A 15634-nucleotide genomic window follows, 5' to 3' on the forward strand; every position below is an offset into this window, starting at 1 on the left:
AAAAATGCGAAAAGCTTACGAAAGGAAACAAAAACACAAAAGAGCCAGCATCCTCCCAAAGACATAAAATGCTCTTATTGTAGTTATACCCATCAGCTCTCCTTATTTAGTTGAAAGGGGAGGAAAAAAAAAATGGAATTATACCAAAGCTGCCTGATTAAAGTTGAAATTGCAAAACTTTTAAAAACCTATTCAATAAACGGTTTTGATTTTAAGCAGACTATAAAGCCTGGCCTGAAACTCTGATTCCTAAGTGAATACAGCCTTAATGAGATGGCACCTTTATTTTCTGCTGGCTCATTTAAAAAAAAACAGCTGCAATTGGCAAAATTATACTTGGTCTCAGATAGCTATTAATACAAAAATGTTTCGGAAATGGTTATTAACCTCCCAAACTATATTATAGATTGGCAAAAGGGATATTTTAACATTAGGGTGGATATCAATGATAGCTCCAAGTGCCTTCTTCTAGAATTTAGCTCCTCCAACTAGTATCTTTGGAAACTGAAATGAACCAAGTTTATTATCCGAGATGTTTATTCCTGCCCCCCTCCCCGCAGACATCTACTTCTTGGGAGTAAATTCACTCTAAGTAGTAAACTACCTAAATGTTTAATAAATACCTGTTGACTAAATACATTAGTAATATAAATAATTATGCTTTGTTATTGATAACCAGTGTAGAAACTTTCTTGCAAAGGAGTTTTGAAAGCTTACACTTTTCCTTAAACTTGTTTTGAAAGGAGGGGAGGGGCTATTTAAACTGATAAAAATGAAGCCTCGCTAACTTTTTAACATTCGGGTGACATTAGAGCCTGTGATCTCACTGGGAAATAGTCCTGCTAGCAGTAGTAGCCCTACTTCTTCAAGAAGGTATCTCCATGCCGCACGGAGCGGGGCAGTGTGCCTCTGAACCCTGCGGCCAGAAACGAAGCCTGCGGCGGAGCTGCCAAGACTGCATGGACAGGAGCTGGGTCCTGGATCAGACAGCAGCATCCCCCATTTATCTGCACCTGTGACGTGGGCCACCGTGAGCAAAAGGCCCTAAAAGGGCACACTTCTGACAGCACCCGTCAACATGTACTCTCTCTCTCGGATCTGTGCTGTGATTCTTAGATGCGTGGTAAGGCCACGTTTTCACGGCTCGAAATCAGTAGCGTGTACATCAGTACAAGAGAAAGATCCTTCCAGTTTTTACTGAAAACCCAGAGGTTTCAGATATTAAACTGGAAAACTCTGAAACTTTTTTGATGAGTAACACTTAACTATAAACTTCTTTATAAATAAAGATATCCAGTGGTCAGAACAGTTCTAAAGCAGACATCCCATCATTATTATTCCAGGTCAGTAAATTATTATTACTTAACCCCAAATGGCCAGATGGGCTCTGCCCAAGTTCAGGGAATCCCTAAGGGTCAGTCCAAGAAATGAAAATAATTATTTCACTGGGCATGGCAGGCACTTTGTATTTTTACACATGAATAGAATTTTAAAAATAAGCAGCCATCAGGAGAGGCCTGAAAGGTGTTTCGACTTTAAAAACTTTTCTGCCAAACACACTTCGCTTCCCTTAGAGTGAGGGCTTCCTTTCCCACAACAACTCAGACTCTGGGCCTTACTGCTTTAGATGAGTCTCTGAATTTAGGCAGATTTTGTGGGCCGACAGGGGACCAAAAGCGGCAGGAGAAACATCCAATCTGTGGTTTTCCCTCATGTCCAAATTCAGTCATTGTTTCTTGAATGTTTCTCCCAGGAAGACTTAATTTTAACCAATGAAAGCACTGGAGAGAGGGGTTCCTAAATATTCGGGGAAAAAAAAATCGTATGTGGCGTTTGAAAACAGGGGAAACAAAGTAAAATGCACCTCAGGCAAGCGTGAGAAGGGCGAGGAAGAAAGCGTTTCGGGAGGCGCGCTACAGTTCACAACAGCGCCCTCTGCTGTCCGAGTGGTGGCTGAGATGAAGGGGGCTCGCAAGCTATCAGCAAAGCCCTTTTCACTCAACAAAATGGACGTTATTTCCTCTTCTAGGCTCTGGAGAAGTCAGAAAAGGAAGAGCAAAGAATTAACAAGGAGTCAGAACAGACAGCAGTGACCTGCTGAAAGGAAAGGAAAGGTTACACAAGAGAGAATCACAGAACAGCATAAACTGAGAGATAGGCGAGGAGTTGGAAAGATTCTAGCAGGCGTCTGTGGCGTTTTGCCTAAATGCTAGCTTTCCACTCTGCTTGAGAATCTGAGAGCTCTCACCTCCGGGAACTAGCTTAAAAAAAAAAAAAAAAAAGCCTTAGTTTATCCCTGAAGCTTTATTTACAAACTGAGCACAACTGATCTACCCACACACTGAACATTATTTCATATATTCCTGAAGGGGCTGCTCGGCTTCAGCCTCTTTCTGCCCAGAATGGTCTCTTCAGGGGCCCCTACTCTTGGCCACGCTTGTTCCTGTGTAAGAGCTTGAGTGACCCCACCCTCCTGCCTCCAATGCCCTTCCCGGGGCACACTGGGCCTTGCCAATTTTGTCACCTCTCTGAGGTCCACTTAACAGTCCCTATGTTGTAACGGGCCTCCCTATCCATTCCAGCTCCTCTAGCCTCCTCCCTTCTCCATACCACTTGAATGGTCTTTACGATCAGCGCTCTGACAGCAACCCACAGACATTCCCTCAGACATGCTAAATAGGCCACAGGATGAAGAGACAGGTAGAGAAAACAATTCTCAGTAGGAAGACAAACTCAGAGGTGAAAACTCAAGTGAGCAATGTGAAAACCATCTGTCCCTGAGAAACCATGAAGGCAAAGTTCATGTTGCCATTTCTGGCCCTGAAACAACAGTCCCTAACCCACCTGAGGGCACGACGGGAAAGCCAGGGACTGTCCCAGGTACCTGTAATGCCAACAGCAAAAAGTCGCCATAAAGCGAATGTCAAAATTGTGTAAGAATACTTCCTAAAAAACCCTAGTGTTCAGAGAGCTTAAGGATGAATGAATAAATAAATGGCATTTCCGAGATGCCCCTTGCAACAGGGCACTGAGGGGGGAGTGAGGAGTAGGGACAATGAGAGGAGATGGGTGAGGTGCAGAAGCACTTGCAATATTCAGGAGAGAAAAAAACATCTTCTGGGTTAATTCAGCTTAATTAAAATCTCCATAATTACACCATCCCTCCGGGCCGGGTGGGTGGAAAGAGTGTCCTTCCTGGTAAGAGCACTGGGGAGCTCAAGTGCCATGCATTTAATTATTCAATAAAACATCTTCAAAAGTACCTTACAACCACAGTCCATGTAATCTCTACTAGACTCATGAGAATACAAGTATGTCATAATGCTTACAAAAGAGGATATACAATAGTTATTTACTAAATGTAAATGTATTCTACTAAATGATTTGGTTTCCAATTTTCTCTCAAAATCATATTCAAACTGAAGCCATTCTGAAAGTTCAGGGTATTTAAACAAGAACTACTACTGTTTGGGGGAGCCAGGTTGGCTCAGTTGGAGGAGCATGGGACTCTTGATCTTGGGGTTGTGAGTTTGAGCCCCGCATTGGGTGTAAAGATTACTTAAAAAAAGAAAAAGAAAAAAAAGAAAGAAAAAAGAACTACTGTTTTTATTTTATCTATGAAACCCGTATTATAGAAATCTAGAAACTTTGGTCAAATTAGACTACTCTCATGCATAACTTTTTATTTTACATTCATTAAGGATTAAAATTTAAGGAAACCCTACAAATCAGTAGCAAAATGAAGATGCGGCAAAGACAAATTTTAAAGGTATTCTGTTAAAAGCCAAACACTCCGGTAGACTTAACTGCTCACACACTTTCAACTAATAGTAGTGAAAGGTTATTGGCAGGGAGACGGGGGTTACCATGTAAGTGGTCCATAAATGTTGGGTGAATGGGTGAACGGAGGCGTGACTGCAGTTACAACAATCCACATAAATGCCAAATAAGAATATATTTTCCTGCAGATGCTGGAGAGGAAAACAACAAAAAAGCAGCCACTTCAAGTATAGAGAAACCATTCAGGAGCGTTACAGGAGGTCAATTCCAGATTTAGATTCCACATAACAGGATCTTAATGTAACTTCTACGACAATGAGTGAATGAATGATTTCTATTGTATATGGTTTCTGTTGGACGATTCTAAACCATGACAGCCTGGAAAAATGATAATTTTCAACATCTTCACCAAAATTCCCAATCTCCTATTGCAAAAAGTACAAAGACATCATTTTAAATTGATCAAATGCTGTCACGTGTCTTGCTTCTGGAGGATAAATTTTCAAAATTATGTAATATTTCAAAGCATATGATATTAAAGTCATTTTACACACAGTCTGACAGGCTTTGGATTTCAGGCTAACCTTTAAAGTATATAAATATGCCACTTGGTTTAGCTTTATAACATTATCTTTCTCATTTGCGGTCCTCTGGAAATATTTCATCTCAGCCACACCTCCAATTCCTTTAGGGCAAGGCTTCATCTTCCAGTCACCCTGCCTCCTCGCCCATCCCACTGTATCTTCTGATGAATGTGACTGTCTATGGATTAACAAGACCAGACTTTGCGGAACGGATACATTTTTTCCTTATCACTGATTTCTGCTCTCATTCACATCCCCCCTAGGACACATTCCTCATCCAGCACCAGAGGGATCTCTGTCTGACATGTGCACTAGGTCATTACCCAGCTTAAAACCGTCCAATGGCTTCCCATCACTCCTATGATAGAATTCCAAGCTGTCAGTCTGGTCTTTAAGATCCAGAGTGGACCTTCTGACCTCTTGGACTTTTCCTAAGCCCTTGTCATCTAGACTTTCAGTTCCTTGAACTAGTTCCTATCTTGGGGCTGTTCCATTTCCTCTTCTTTACACATGGAAGAATCTTCACATGTCTCTCTCCTCTTCATGTCAAGGTCTCACCTCCAAGGCCATCTCTTTCCTGCGCACAACGGGAAAGCCGCCTTCCCAATCACCCTCTAACAGGACACTATATTTCATCTTCTTAACCCTTATTCCTTAGTACCCTACATTTTCTAATTACTAACTAACATGTCTGCTATCTCCCCCACTGGACTCTAAGCACTCTAGTCCCAGCAAATGACAGGCCAGTCAGCTGGCTAAGCAAAATTAGTAGAAACAGAAGAGGTCTGTAAAAGCAATGGAAAGCTAACTTCCCCAGTAATATCAGATATTTCATATATGCGGGGAGCACAGAGACCTGAGTGGCTACTGTGACACACATTAGATCTTTTCTCCCACTAAAAATCTTAAAAATGAAAGTTCGCAAGGTTTCCAAATGTAGTTAGAAAAATAGCTACCTACATCACACATGCTTGTAACACCTCCACAGTCTGCACACAAGCGTTGTACTAATGGTGCATTTTCCCACGAGATCATGGTCTCCCAACTGTCAGCCACATACACAACAATGTGGGGTTACTGATCACCTAAACTGGTTGACATGTCTGCATTTCAAATTGTGGATTTTCAAATACAGTCCTCCTGCAATATGGTGTTTCTCACTAATGATCCTATGTTTCTCTATAAGGAAATTTCATTTTTTAAATGCTCAAAAAATTATTTCAACAAAATTTTAGGTGACTACATAAGAAAAAAAGGAGTATCTTATGGCTGTGGAGAGAAATAAAAGGAAAAGGGGAAAAGCAAGAGTAGATCCAAGAATGCAAGGTGAACACCTTGTCTGTCTCCTGGACTTTTCCTTCAACTGTCCGTGTTGCTGCCATCTGATGCTTCTCCTTCACGGATAAAATATCCTTGAAAAGATGATCTCCTTTTCTCTATTGTTTCAAACAATAGACATAATCAACAAATAAGACAAGTACATTACATCTATAGCAACACAAACATAAAACAACTGTGTGGGTCAGCAGAACGGACCGGATAAAGCAGCACATAAAGGGAGGACAAGATCTTAGCACGTCATTATACATGGTTTCTCCAGAAAACGCAACCCTCTAGAGCTGACTGCTGACATAGGGGCATTAATATCTTCAGGAAATCTGAAAATAAGAATGTAAGCTGTATACAACTTTGTAAGACCCTGGTGTTTTCGAACTTAATGTTGTCATCCGTGGTTTTCTCGGTTCAGCGATTATTTTTGCGTCTGTTCTCAAAGAGCTATTCTCCTTTCACTGTCACAAACTTACAAATTTAAAGCAACTAACAGCTTTGCCTTTTTCAGAAAAAGTGAATAAAAATAGCATGCGACTAACACAAGTGCATACACATTTGGTAACATTCGAGCCAGATGAGAGAGATGATGAGCTTCAGGGGAAGAGAGGGCTGTAAAGAAAAGGGGAAACACGAAATTGTTGGGTAAAACCTTCATATGCTTTTTAAAACAGCACATTTAATAGAGTATGATCATTATCTCAAGTATGGTAAATGAGTCCATGAAAGTTCTTGGTTGATAACAGATTTTGGAGCATCAGAAGAGATGCAGATGAGAATGAATGGAGAAATAGATTGAGAATATCCTCGAAAGGCAACACTTATATTGGTAGTGGGAAGAAATAAACCATGGAAAGAAAAAGAATGAGTTCGAGAGATGTTATGGTTGAAAATCCTTTTAAAACAGTAGTCTACATTTCATTACTAAGAAGTTTCAGTTTTAAGTTGTATAACATTCTGCAGATTTTCAACAGGGCTCATTAGTTTTCAAAGCTAAGGTTAACTCTTTATCCTCACAGTAATTACCTTAAACCACTCTAAATACGATCTATATTCCTATATCCCTTTAATTATTAATTATCAAGTAAACTCTTATTATTTCAATAGTCCATAACTGAAAACCTTATTAAATACAACACAGTATCAGTTCCTAAGCCACCCTATAGAACATTTCATTACTACTCATTTACTTGAGTAAAATAGTGAAATTATTCCGCAAGTTTTGAAAATATTTTGAAACTCACACAATTTATTAAGAACTATGTCAATAAGTATTACATTGTTAATATTTAGTATTTAAAACATTGTTAGCAATTACATTAAAAAGAAGGGAACGTTGTCTAACCCTCTGAGAATCAACATCATAGATTAGCAACCTGAGTTCTACCGAAGAGCTGGAGTGAGACATACAGCCAACAAACAGCTATTGACATACCCCTTGTGTCTGTAGGGACAGAGGTGTGATACGTCGTTTTTCCCATTCATTAGGGCGCGGCTCAGGTGTGGATTCCATAAAATTGCGCTTGAGTTCACTAATGCTAGCCTGATGTCTCAGTATGTCCTCCTGGGCCTTATCGAGGTCCTAGCAATATGTAACGTAACAAAGGGCGGAAATCCAAAAGGAAAAAAAAAAATATCCCAGCAGGACAAAAATAAAAAACCAAAAAATAAGACAAAGCAAACTTATGATTAAAAAAAACATAGTAAAGCAAGAAAAATGCCAAGTCTCAAAAGCCATGTTATCACCTATGAATAGAAGTAGTTCATCAAAATTTGAAAATAGAGCCAATGCATATATTTTTTTAATGATTCCCATTTTAACAGGTTCTGGTTTCTTCTGCTTAGAATTTTTTTAAAGAAATAGTTACTTATATTATTCGAAGGAAGCCATGGGATCACTAGTACTCGAAATGGCTAATCACCTTCTTTCTAGTAACTGGATTTAAAATGCAGCCTAGGACTTCGCTCCTGCAAATTTACCTTTCTCATTCAGGTTATTACCACAGCTGCATTCTGTGAATACAGTAAATGAAGTAAAAATAGAGAAAGGTATTCAGAAGCACATTTGGCCTGATGGGAAAGCCAGACCAAGATCATGAGAGAGAGAGAGAGAGAGAGAGAGAGAAAGAAAACCAAGGGTTGACTTTTTCCAGGAAATTCCAGCAATGGCTTTTAATCCTTAAGGAATAAAAATACTGGCTTCCAGAGGCTCCTTCTGTTTGGCCTCTCTGTAAAAGAGGGAACCTCGTATACTGGTTTCGTGTACTTGCCAAGCACAACTGTGAGGCCCAGCCACCCCACATACCAAATGGTCCTTATACAAGACAAAGATACAAGAAAAACTATCAGGTCAATTTTCACTGGACTAGGCCCTGACAAATGGTATCTGTGGGAATTTTTAGATTGGCCCTGTCTTTGTGGGAATAAAAGGTAATTAATGTTCAGGAAACACTTTTAAGTGAATTTTAAATCTTTTCTTACATTTCAAAATCATGGGGCCACCTGCGGATTATAGCTTTCATCCCACTCCCAGAGGAACAGGTCATGCATCTGATAAAATTAGATCTTCCACATTCATGCACAAGCATAGTTGCTCCTCTAGGAGCTTCTATAGCCATTTGCAAAAACTCATGATAATCTAAAACTCTTTGCATGGCATGGAAAAATGACTGTGGCTTGAGATCAGGCACATTTCTTGCATTTGTTCAAAGCAAGGTTACATATTACACTGTAGAGCATTTTAGTAAATTACGCAAAATACATTTCCAATAGTTATCAAAGCTGCCAAAAGCAACCAGATTAGTCAGATTACTGAGCATTGCAATTCTCCACTGAATACATCACCATTTTACTACCATAAAAGAAGAAGGGGAAAAACAAAAACAAACAAAAAACGTTCTCGTGTGACACGGGGAATATATTTTACACACCTGATTGGTTGGTTAGGTTTTTTTTTCCTTTCTTTCTTCACTTTCTTTTTAATCCAAACAATCCCATTAATCAACATTTTCTCAAAGGTAATTACTTTAAGTGAACCACATTCCTAATTGCATGGATTTAATCAACTTTCCCCCATAATTGTGAACACGGATCTAAAGCCATTTAATGCCAAACCAACAAATATCTATTCTGGGTGAATATATATTAAGGATGGGATGTTACTTCAGATTCTATATCGCAGAGATGACCCCTTAGGAGAGAACAGATTTACCTGTAGAACTTTAAGAGTAACAGATAAAAATTCTACTCATTCGATGAACAGAATTTTTTTTTTCCCAGTTGTCACTTTGAGAACTTCTAGTAGATCTATTCCTACCGAAGCCACTTTAAAAGAACAAAGTCGGACAGCTAACATGCACTCCAAGTCGAACTGTCCCCCATGCAGTTCATGCAATGTGCTTGCGGGAAGTTGCCGGCCAGCCAGCCTGCGCGTGACCTCCCGTCCACAGCAGCCTGGCAGCCATGAGGACAGAGTTGTTTTCTTAAAGTATACAAACCTCCAACATTAAATTGCTATGTCTGACATAAATATTATCCCCTTCTACTCTCAAGGAATTTTTCTGTGAAATTAAATCACACACAGGGGGGAAAAGGCAAATAAACATAAGTGTATCAATCAGCAAGCACCAGAAACAACCCCGAGTTGGATAGTCCAAGACATTAAAATACAAGAGGAATAAAAATCTTAAGAACCTAGAAGCCATAACAAGCAAAACTCACATATCAACCCCGAAAGTGTATTACCCCCGAACCCACGCGCACGTGCGCGCGCACACACACACACACACAATAGTTATGGCAGGCAGCAGTCACCAGGTATTTAATTTGGGGGGGGGAATAAATATCCACCTCCTCCAGCTGTGTCTCCTCTTCTTCCATTTTCACCTGAAAGTCATACAGCAAATGGCCAGAAAGAAGGGGAGCAGTAGTAGAAACTCTACCCATGGGTGCAAAGATGTATTTGAACTGAAATGGTGAACTAGAATTACCAACCTTTACTGTTTGGCCCTCAGAAGATGCCGAACATAAAGCCACTTTGGTCTTTCTTCACCTACAGTGTTGCACAAATGGTGGAAGGAATCCTTTGCAAAGGTGGAATGGAGAATGGAAGCTTCACTCTTTCTCAGTCCCTAGATTATGTGCTGTTTTTGAATGTTTTTGCTCAGAAATGAAAATAGGAGAGTGTAACAACGGCATAATTCCATCTGTCCTAATGTGAAAGGTCTAAATCAACTAGGACGAGGGCAAAGTAGAATGATGTGAAGTGAAAACCAAATTTTACACCAGGGACAAATATTCACCCTCTAATTCAGTTTTTTACCATAGATTTCTTTCCTTGGGAGGAAAATTGGTTTATTTTGCTACCTGCATGTTAAAATTATATTTAAAAGTACTCATATTTTATAGCCACTTTTCTTTCATAAAATTCTTTAAATAAGAATAGTTTTTCATAGTTGGATAATCCTCAGTATCTAATGACCCAAAAGAAAAAAAACCTGTAAATTTAAAACTAACTCATGGAGATGAAAAGCACAGTGTAGGGAATATAGTCAATAATATTCTAATAACGTCATATGGTGATAGATTACAGAATTGTCGAATTGTTATGTTATACACCTGAAACTAATGTTAACACTGTATGTCAATTATACTTCAATAAATTTTTTAAAAAAGCATAAATCCTGATAACTACTGACTCAAGGAAAGGAAGAACAAGAAAGAAAAATGATTCTGAGACCAAAGGACAATAGTGTAACCTTCACATGTTAATTTATAGCAGGATCATACATATTCCTTTTCTTCTTTAACTGGAATGACAGTGTTAAATCTGAGAGTTCAAAATGCCTTTTTTTTTTCTTTAAACCAAGTATTTTTGAGGTGAGCAGGGAGCTCAGAGTATCTTTTTATCAGAACGGAAAATAAGAGCTATCCAAATCTATTAAGGATCACGTGCCAATTCCTTGGTCAATACTTAATTCTCTAAAACGCCAATCTTCGGCATTCTTCAGGTAACCTTTAGGAATAGTGGTTTCTCCCAGTATGCCTAATCATAGCATCGTCTTTACATTTTTCTTTATGTTTGCTCTAAATTGTGATTTTTCCTTATGTATGGCCAGTACCCACAGGATATGAGACACTAAGTCACCAGACCATATGTAGCAAAACAAAAACATCCTGCACATGTTAGCACCAACCTAGTAGTGCAGAGGTGGCCCTATCCAGGGGTAAAAATCCTCAAACCGGACACCTAATCTTAAATAAAAGGACACTAAGTAGCCCAACCTTAGGGCGAATAGTGTTAAATTTTCAAAAAGCCATGTTTCATTTTTCCAAATGTATTTCTTAAAGATAAGAGTATTATCTTCCTTACAAATACCTGACAGTGACTCTTTCCTAAAACTACATGATTTAGAGTTAAAAAAAAAAAAAAAGCTACCTGAAATTCATTTGGTTCCCAAATGTTACAGTAACAGGGAGACAAGGAATTTCTGAGTAAAGGTTACAGATGCATCCTCATAACTGCAAGAACGAGCTTGGCTTTCTAATGAGAAATAATAATACTAAGGAGTTCTACTAATACACATCAATTACGGTTATATCCACTGCATCCTAAGTTCTATATTGAAACAAGTTTCCATCCTAAAGGAACAGCATCGATAGCACTGATACTTGTCTGCAAAACGAACAGAGCCAATATGGATTGTTAAGGGCAACACAGGTTTCCTGTTATTGTTTTGTTTTGTTTTGTTCTGAAGACCTAGTATGGTCTAGGTATTTACAAAATAATCCATAACTTTGCTCTCAACTTCGAATGTGTGGACCTGGTCCATGGAAATCAATGAAGGGAAAGTACTTATTTACATGTATTTCTCATGCACTAAAACACCATGTATGCGAAAATGTGCGGATCCTACTATTTTGAGGGTAATCCGTGGTGAAATTTATGCACATGTTTACACTCTACATTAGGAATATGTAGTTTTGTTGAGCCCACAAATTAAAGCTTATGGAGGAGTGTCGGCTGCTTCCTCTTCCTCGGTTTTGTCATTCAAGTCCCAGTCATAAGAAACGTTGAAGGAGGCGGCTTTAGCCTCCAGATAGCAGAGGGATAGAGCCAGAGGAAGGGCAAAGGTGAGAGAAAAAGGCACTGACTGAGAAGCAGAGAGAAGGAGTCCGAAGATGAGGATGAGGGAAGGCAGGAATGAAGGGGAGGTGATAGGAAGGTAGTGCTGGACGTCTGTGGGGAGGAAGGAGACCCAGACCTTGGGGAGGCTGGGGAAAGCGAGATACCCATCTTCATCAAGAAGGGAGGGGAAGCTAGGTGGGAAGCATTTGCAGAAACGGAAGGAAAAGTACCCAAATTCAGAATCCTTGTGGTCAGCCTCATTTAGAGGCTTCTCCTGGGTGGGAGGACCATCAGGCTGGGGAGGGGCTGCAACAGGACCCGAGAGAGAATCAAGGGTGGGGACTTGGCAGTCCCCCAGCTCTGACGGCTCACCAGTGGAAGGGAGCTCTAAGCTGTCTAGCGTGATCTGGTCGGCCTCCCCAAAGGGGTCTTCCTCCGAAATGTCTGAAAGCAAGTCCACTTCAGGGACTGGCAAAAGGTTTGGGGAAAGAGATGAAACATAGCGAATGAGTGGTGAAGGTGGGCACATGGAAACAAGCTACTCTCGGAAGCAAACCCATGATTGAATGTGAAATCGCACAACAGATACATTCAAAGGAGAAACAAAGGCAAGAGAGAAAGAGAAGAAGAAATGGGCAGTTAGTGAAAACTTGTACTGGCAAGTAGGGATTGTTATTAACACAGCACAGTTAGAACATGAATTAAATGATCCACTTTTAAAGAGAAAAACTGGACTACTTTTATCACGTAATTTTCTGACTATTTGCAAATAGATCCAATGAAACTTAAAATAACATTCTTCCTTTTAAACCCGGCTGCTGACAAGCATTCAAAGCTTTAGCAGAAAGACCAGCACACCTAGTCATTTGCTAAAGATAAGCAGAATTTCCTTTGGAATTTAAGGTTAACTTTTTAAAAATAACTGCATGCATCAAATTAACTAGGCAAAATGGTAGGGAGACTCTGAGAGGCTGAGCTCCTATGTTTCAGATGTAAGCCCCCCACCCTCCTGGGGGCCTCATTAGCATAATTATAAAAGATTTATTTAACAAGGGTATTCGGAGGACTTGATGGCCGAGCCCTTGGGGTGTAAGGGTCCCTGAGCCCTCCTCTATGCTGACAGGTTGTCAGGGCAGGAATTCCTGAGCCACTGGCAACTCCTTCATCTAGTAGGTTCTTTATAAATTCATGTTGCAGGTCTTTACATTTTTCAAAAGTTAAAATTTAGAGAACATTATAAATCTATAGCAGAATTTCATTTCCTTCTTGTGTTTACTTCCAATGTTATCTATAAAAAAGGTGCTTTGTGCAGATAAAGAAGAGAGATCCAATGAACTCAAAGCCTCTTCAAATCCACCTCCAAGTGACTTTACTTGCCCAAGGTAAAAAGCTATCATAATATAATAGTGACAAATTTGAAAACACAGTATAAGTTACTTCTCCATTCAGTGGGGTGTATGCCCCAAATAAGGAGATAAGCAACACACCATCTTCTCATTCACTATTCACAAAACAACCACCCTTTGCTTAAGGATTTCTTCTTCATCAGAGATTAGTGAAAAATAACATTTTTCATAAAGACTATCTTTGTTCATTTCAAAAAAAAAATTCAAGTCAACATAATTAAAAACTCAAGAGAGGCTATACTTTAAAATTTACTTGTAACAAATATAAATTTCAAGTCACCATAGCTCTTATAATATAGGGATTTAACTAAAAAGGATGATTTTGCAGACAGGCAAAAATTTTAGGCCACTAAACTACTTGTTTGCATTAATATAATTTACATGGAAATATTTTGCTTTGAACAATCAGAGAAAGATTAGAGACCCTGTTCAAACCAGTAGGAGCCTACATATTGGGAACTTATATCAACACAGAACATACACTGACTAATTTTAAATGATGCCTGAGTTCTGAAACAACAAATGTAACAGCCTGTAGTCTAAGTACACATTTAAAATCACATTTTCTTCTAATTTACCATACCTTTCCTTCAATGAATTGCACATGTGGGGCTTTAGTTGGGCTTCTGAGCTCCCTTCTGCCATCCCCATCTTGTACCATGGCAGGGCTGACAATTCCGGGGCCGTAGGCTGAAACCTCCCCAGCAGGACCAGGAAAATCCTTCATAAGACTTTGATCGACAACACCAACTGGAGCTAGGAAAGAAGGGTCACTTGGGATTACTTCAAGACATTTCAATGGTCAAACTTACAAAGATAAACAGGCAGCATGCAGACATTTAGCAGGAACACTGCTTGAGCTCTGAAGATATGAACACATCAAACCCATTTTTAAACTTTTACCAAATTCTAAATATATTCTAAATTTTAACCCATTAAACTACACCAGGCTCTCAAATCCGATTTTTGAAGGTTTTGAGTCTGATCAAGGAATTGGCCAGTAGGAGGAGCTCTAAGACCAGCTTAAACAGACATGGGGCATAATGTCAGAATCCCAACGTGAGCAATATTTGAGTTCTCTAGGGTCTCTTTGATAGTGCCTGAACTTATTTCTGAATCTATTTACTGCAACAAATAATTATCTAGAGATTAAAATGACTTGCTTCAATAAGTCTTTAGGATTCTTCCATAAAGAAACCTTTAATTTGAATACCATTCAAAATTGTGACAAGACAGTCAAGGTCGACATTATAGAATTGTTTAATAGTTTTCATTTTTCTAACCTCCCCTCTGAATGCCTCAACTTGACCTACAGTAAATCTAATACAGAGACACCCTCCCGACCCAGCAAACCTGGCCCTCATGTATTTCCTTCATCTCTCCTGCAGATGAACAGGAACGGATATTGTGTTGAAATTTCGGTCATATGGCAGATCAACCTAAGACGGCGTCACATTTCAACAAATGCAAATGAGAAGCAGCGACAGAGCCTCTGTCCCTCTGTAGCTTCTCCCCCAAACCCCCAATCACTGAGGTTATTTCACCTGAATAAAAAGTGCTTGACTGACAGGATGACTGACATTGGTTCTATGCCCCCACAGAAGCGCAGTAAACACAAAGGCCTCTAGGCAGCAAGCTCCTGGAGGGCAGGGATGTGTGCTCCTGGAGGGCAGGGATGTGTGTGATCCACCATATTGAACTGCGGAGGCATCAAGCACCTCTAATCTGTGTATTACAAGAAAGCTCTTGGCCCACACCCTTCACGTACCCTGACCAAACCTTCCGTCTTCCCCAGCCTTGCCTTTTCCACCACATACCACGCTCATACTTACACCAGTTACCCAAGCCAGAAACCTTGATGCCTCTGGCCTTCATCCCTCAACACCATCAAATCCAACTGAACCTAAATGTGGCCAGTTCTTCCTCCTCTATTTTTACCACCCCAGGCCATTTTAAGACTTTGACAGTCCTTAAGTACTCCCACTTTTGAAAACCCACGCCAAAATCACAAAATGAACTCACATCTTCCATGAAGTACAATTATTTTCCAGGATTTTTAACTTTTGAGAGGATGTTAGTAATTTTCCCTTGGAAAATCTACGACTATGTGTAACTCTTTTAATTTATGATTATGATTTCTAAGCACCCATTACGCATACTCAAATTATTGCAAAATGGAAAACTCTGACCTAGAAATGGTTTTAGATATAAGGATATCAAAATGTTAATGAATATCAAATTTAAAGTTATATAATGAAGTTGACAAAATATTTATTTTGCATGCCTTTACACACTTATTAATTTCAGTGTGCAGGGGGGCAGGCTGTTTGTTTTGCATTTTGAAAAAAATAACTTTTTTTTAGGTCTTAAGCACTTGTAGAACCCTGAGAAGCCTGTAGGCCCCAGGC

At 39.5% G+C, this 15634-nt stretch overlaps 1 protein-coding gene across 12 annotated transcripts in view; it reads right to left on the reverse strand.

The window, feature by feature from the left end:
• EPB41L2 (erythrocyte membrane protein band 4.1 like 2) overlaps positions 1 to 15634 on the reverse strand; it is a 382553-nt gene that overhangs the window by 27996 nt on the left and 338923 nt on the right. For 4 of the 12 annotated variants that reach the window (XM_081829001.1, XM_081829000.1, XM_081829002.1 and 1 more), the window contains 5 exons: positions 13810 to 13982; positions 9191 to 9253; positions 7129 to 7275; positions 5699 to 5800; positions 1865 to 2032 (listed from right to left, as the gene is read on the reverse strand). In XM_081829001.1, coding sequence (XP_081685127.1) covers positions 1865 to 2032; positions 5699 to 5800; positions 7129 to 7275; positions 9191 to 9253; positions 13810 to 13982 — 653 coding nt within the window. The remainder of the gene's footprint in view (positions 1 to 1864; positions 2033 to 5698; positions 5801 to 7128; positions 7276 to 9190; positions 9254 to 13809; positions 13983 to 15634) is intronic. The other 8 variants (XM_081829012.1, XM_081829010.1, XM_081829011.1 and 5 more) reach the window with 3 other exon arrangements.

The sequence above is a fragment of the Leptonychotes weddellii genome, chromosome 8 (assembly GCF_054177405.1).
Source record: "Leptonychotes weddellii isolate Sample4059 chromosome 8, ASM5417740v2, whole genome shotgun sequence".
Classification (NCBI taxonomy): Eukaryota; Metazoa; Chordata; class Mammalia; order Carnivora; family Phocidae; genus Leptonychotes; species Leptonychotes weddellii.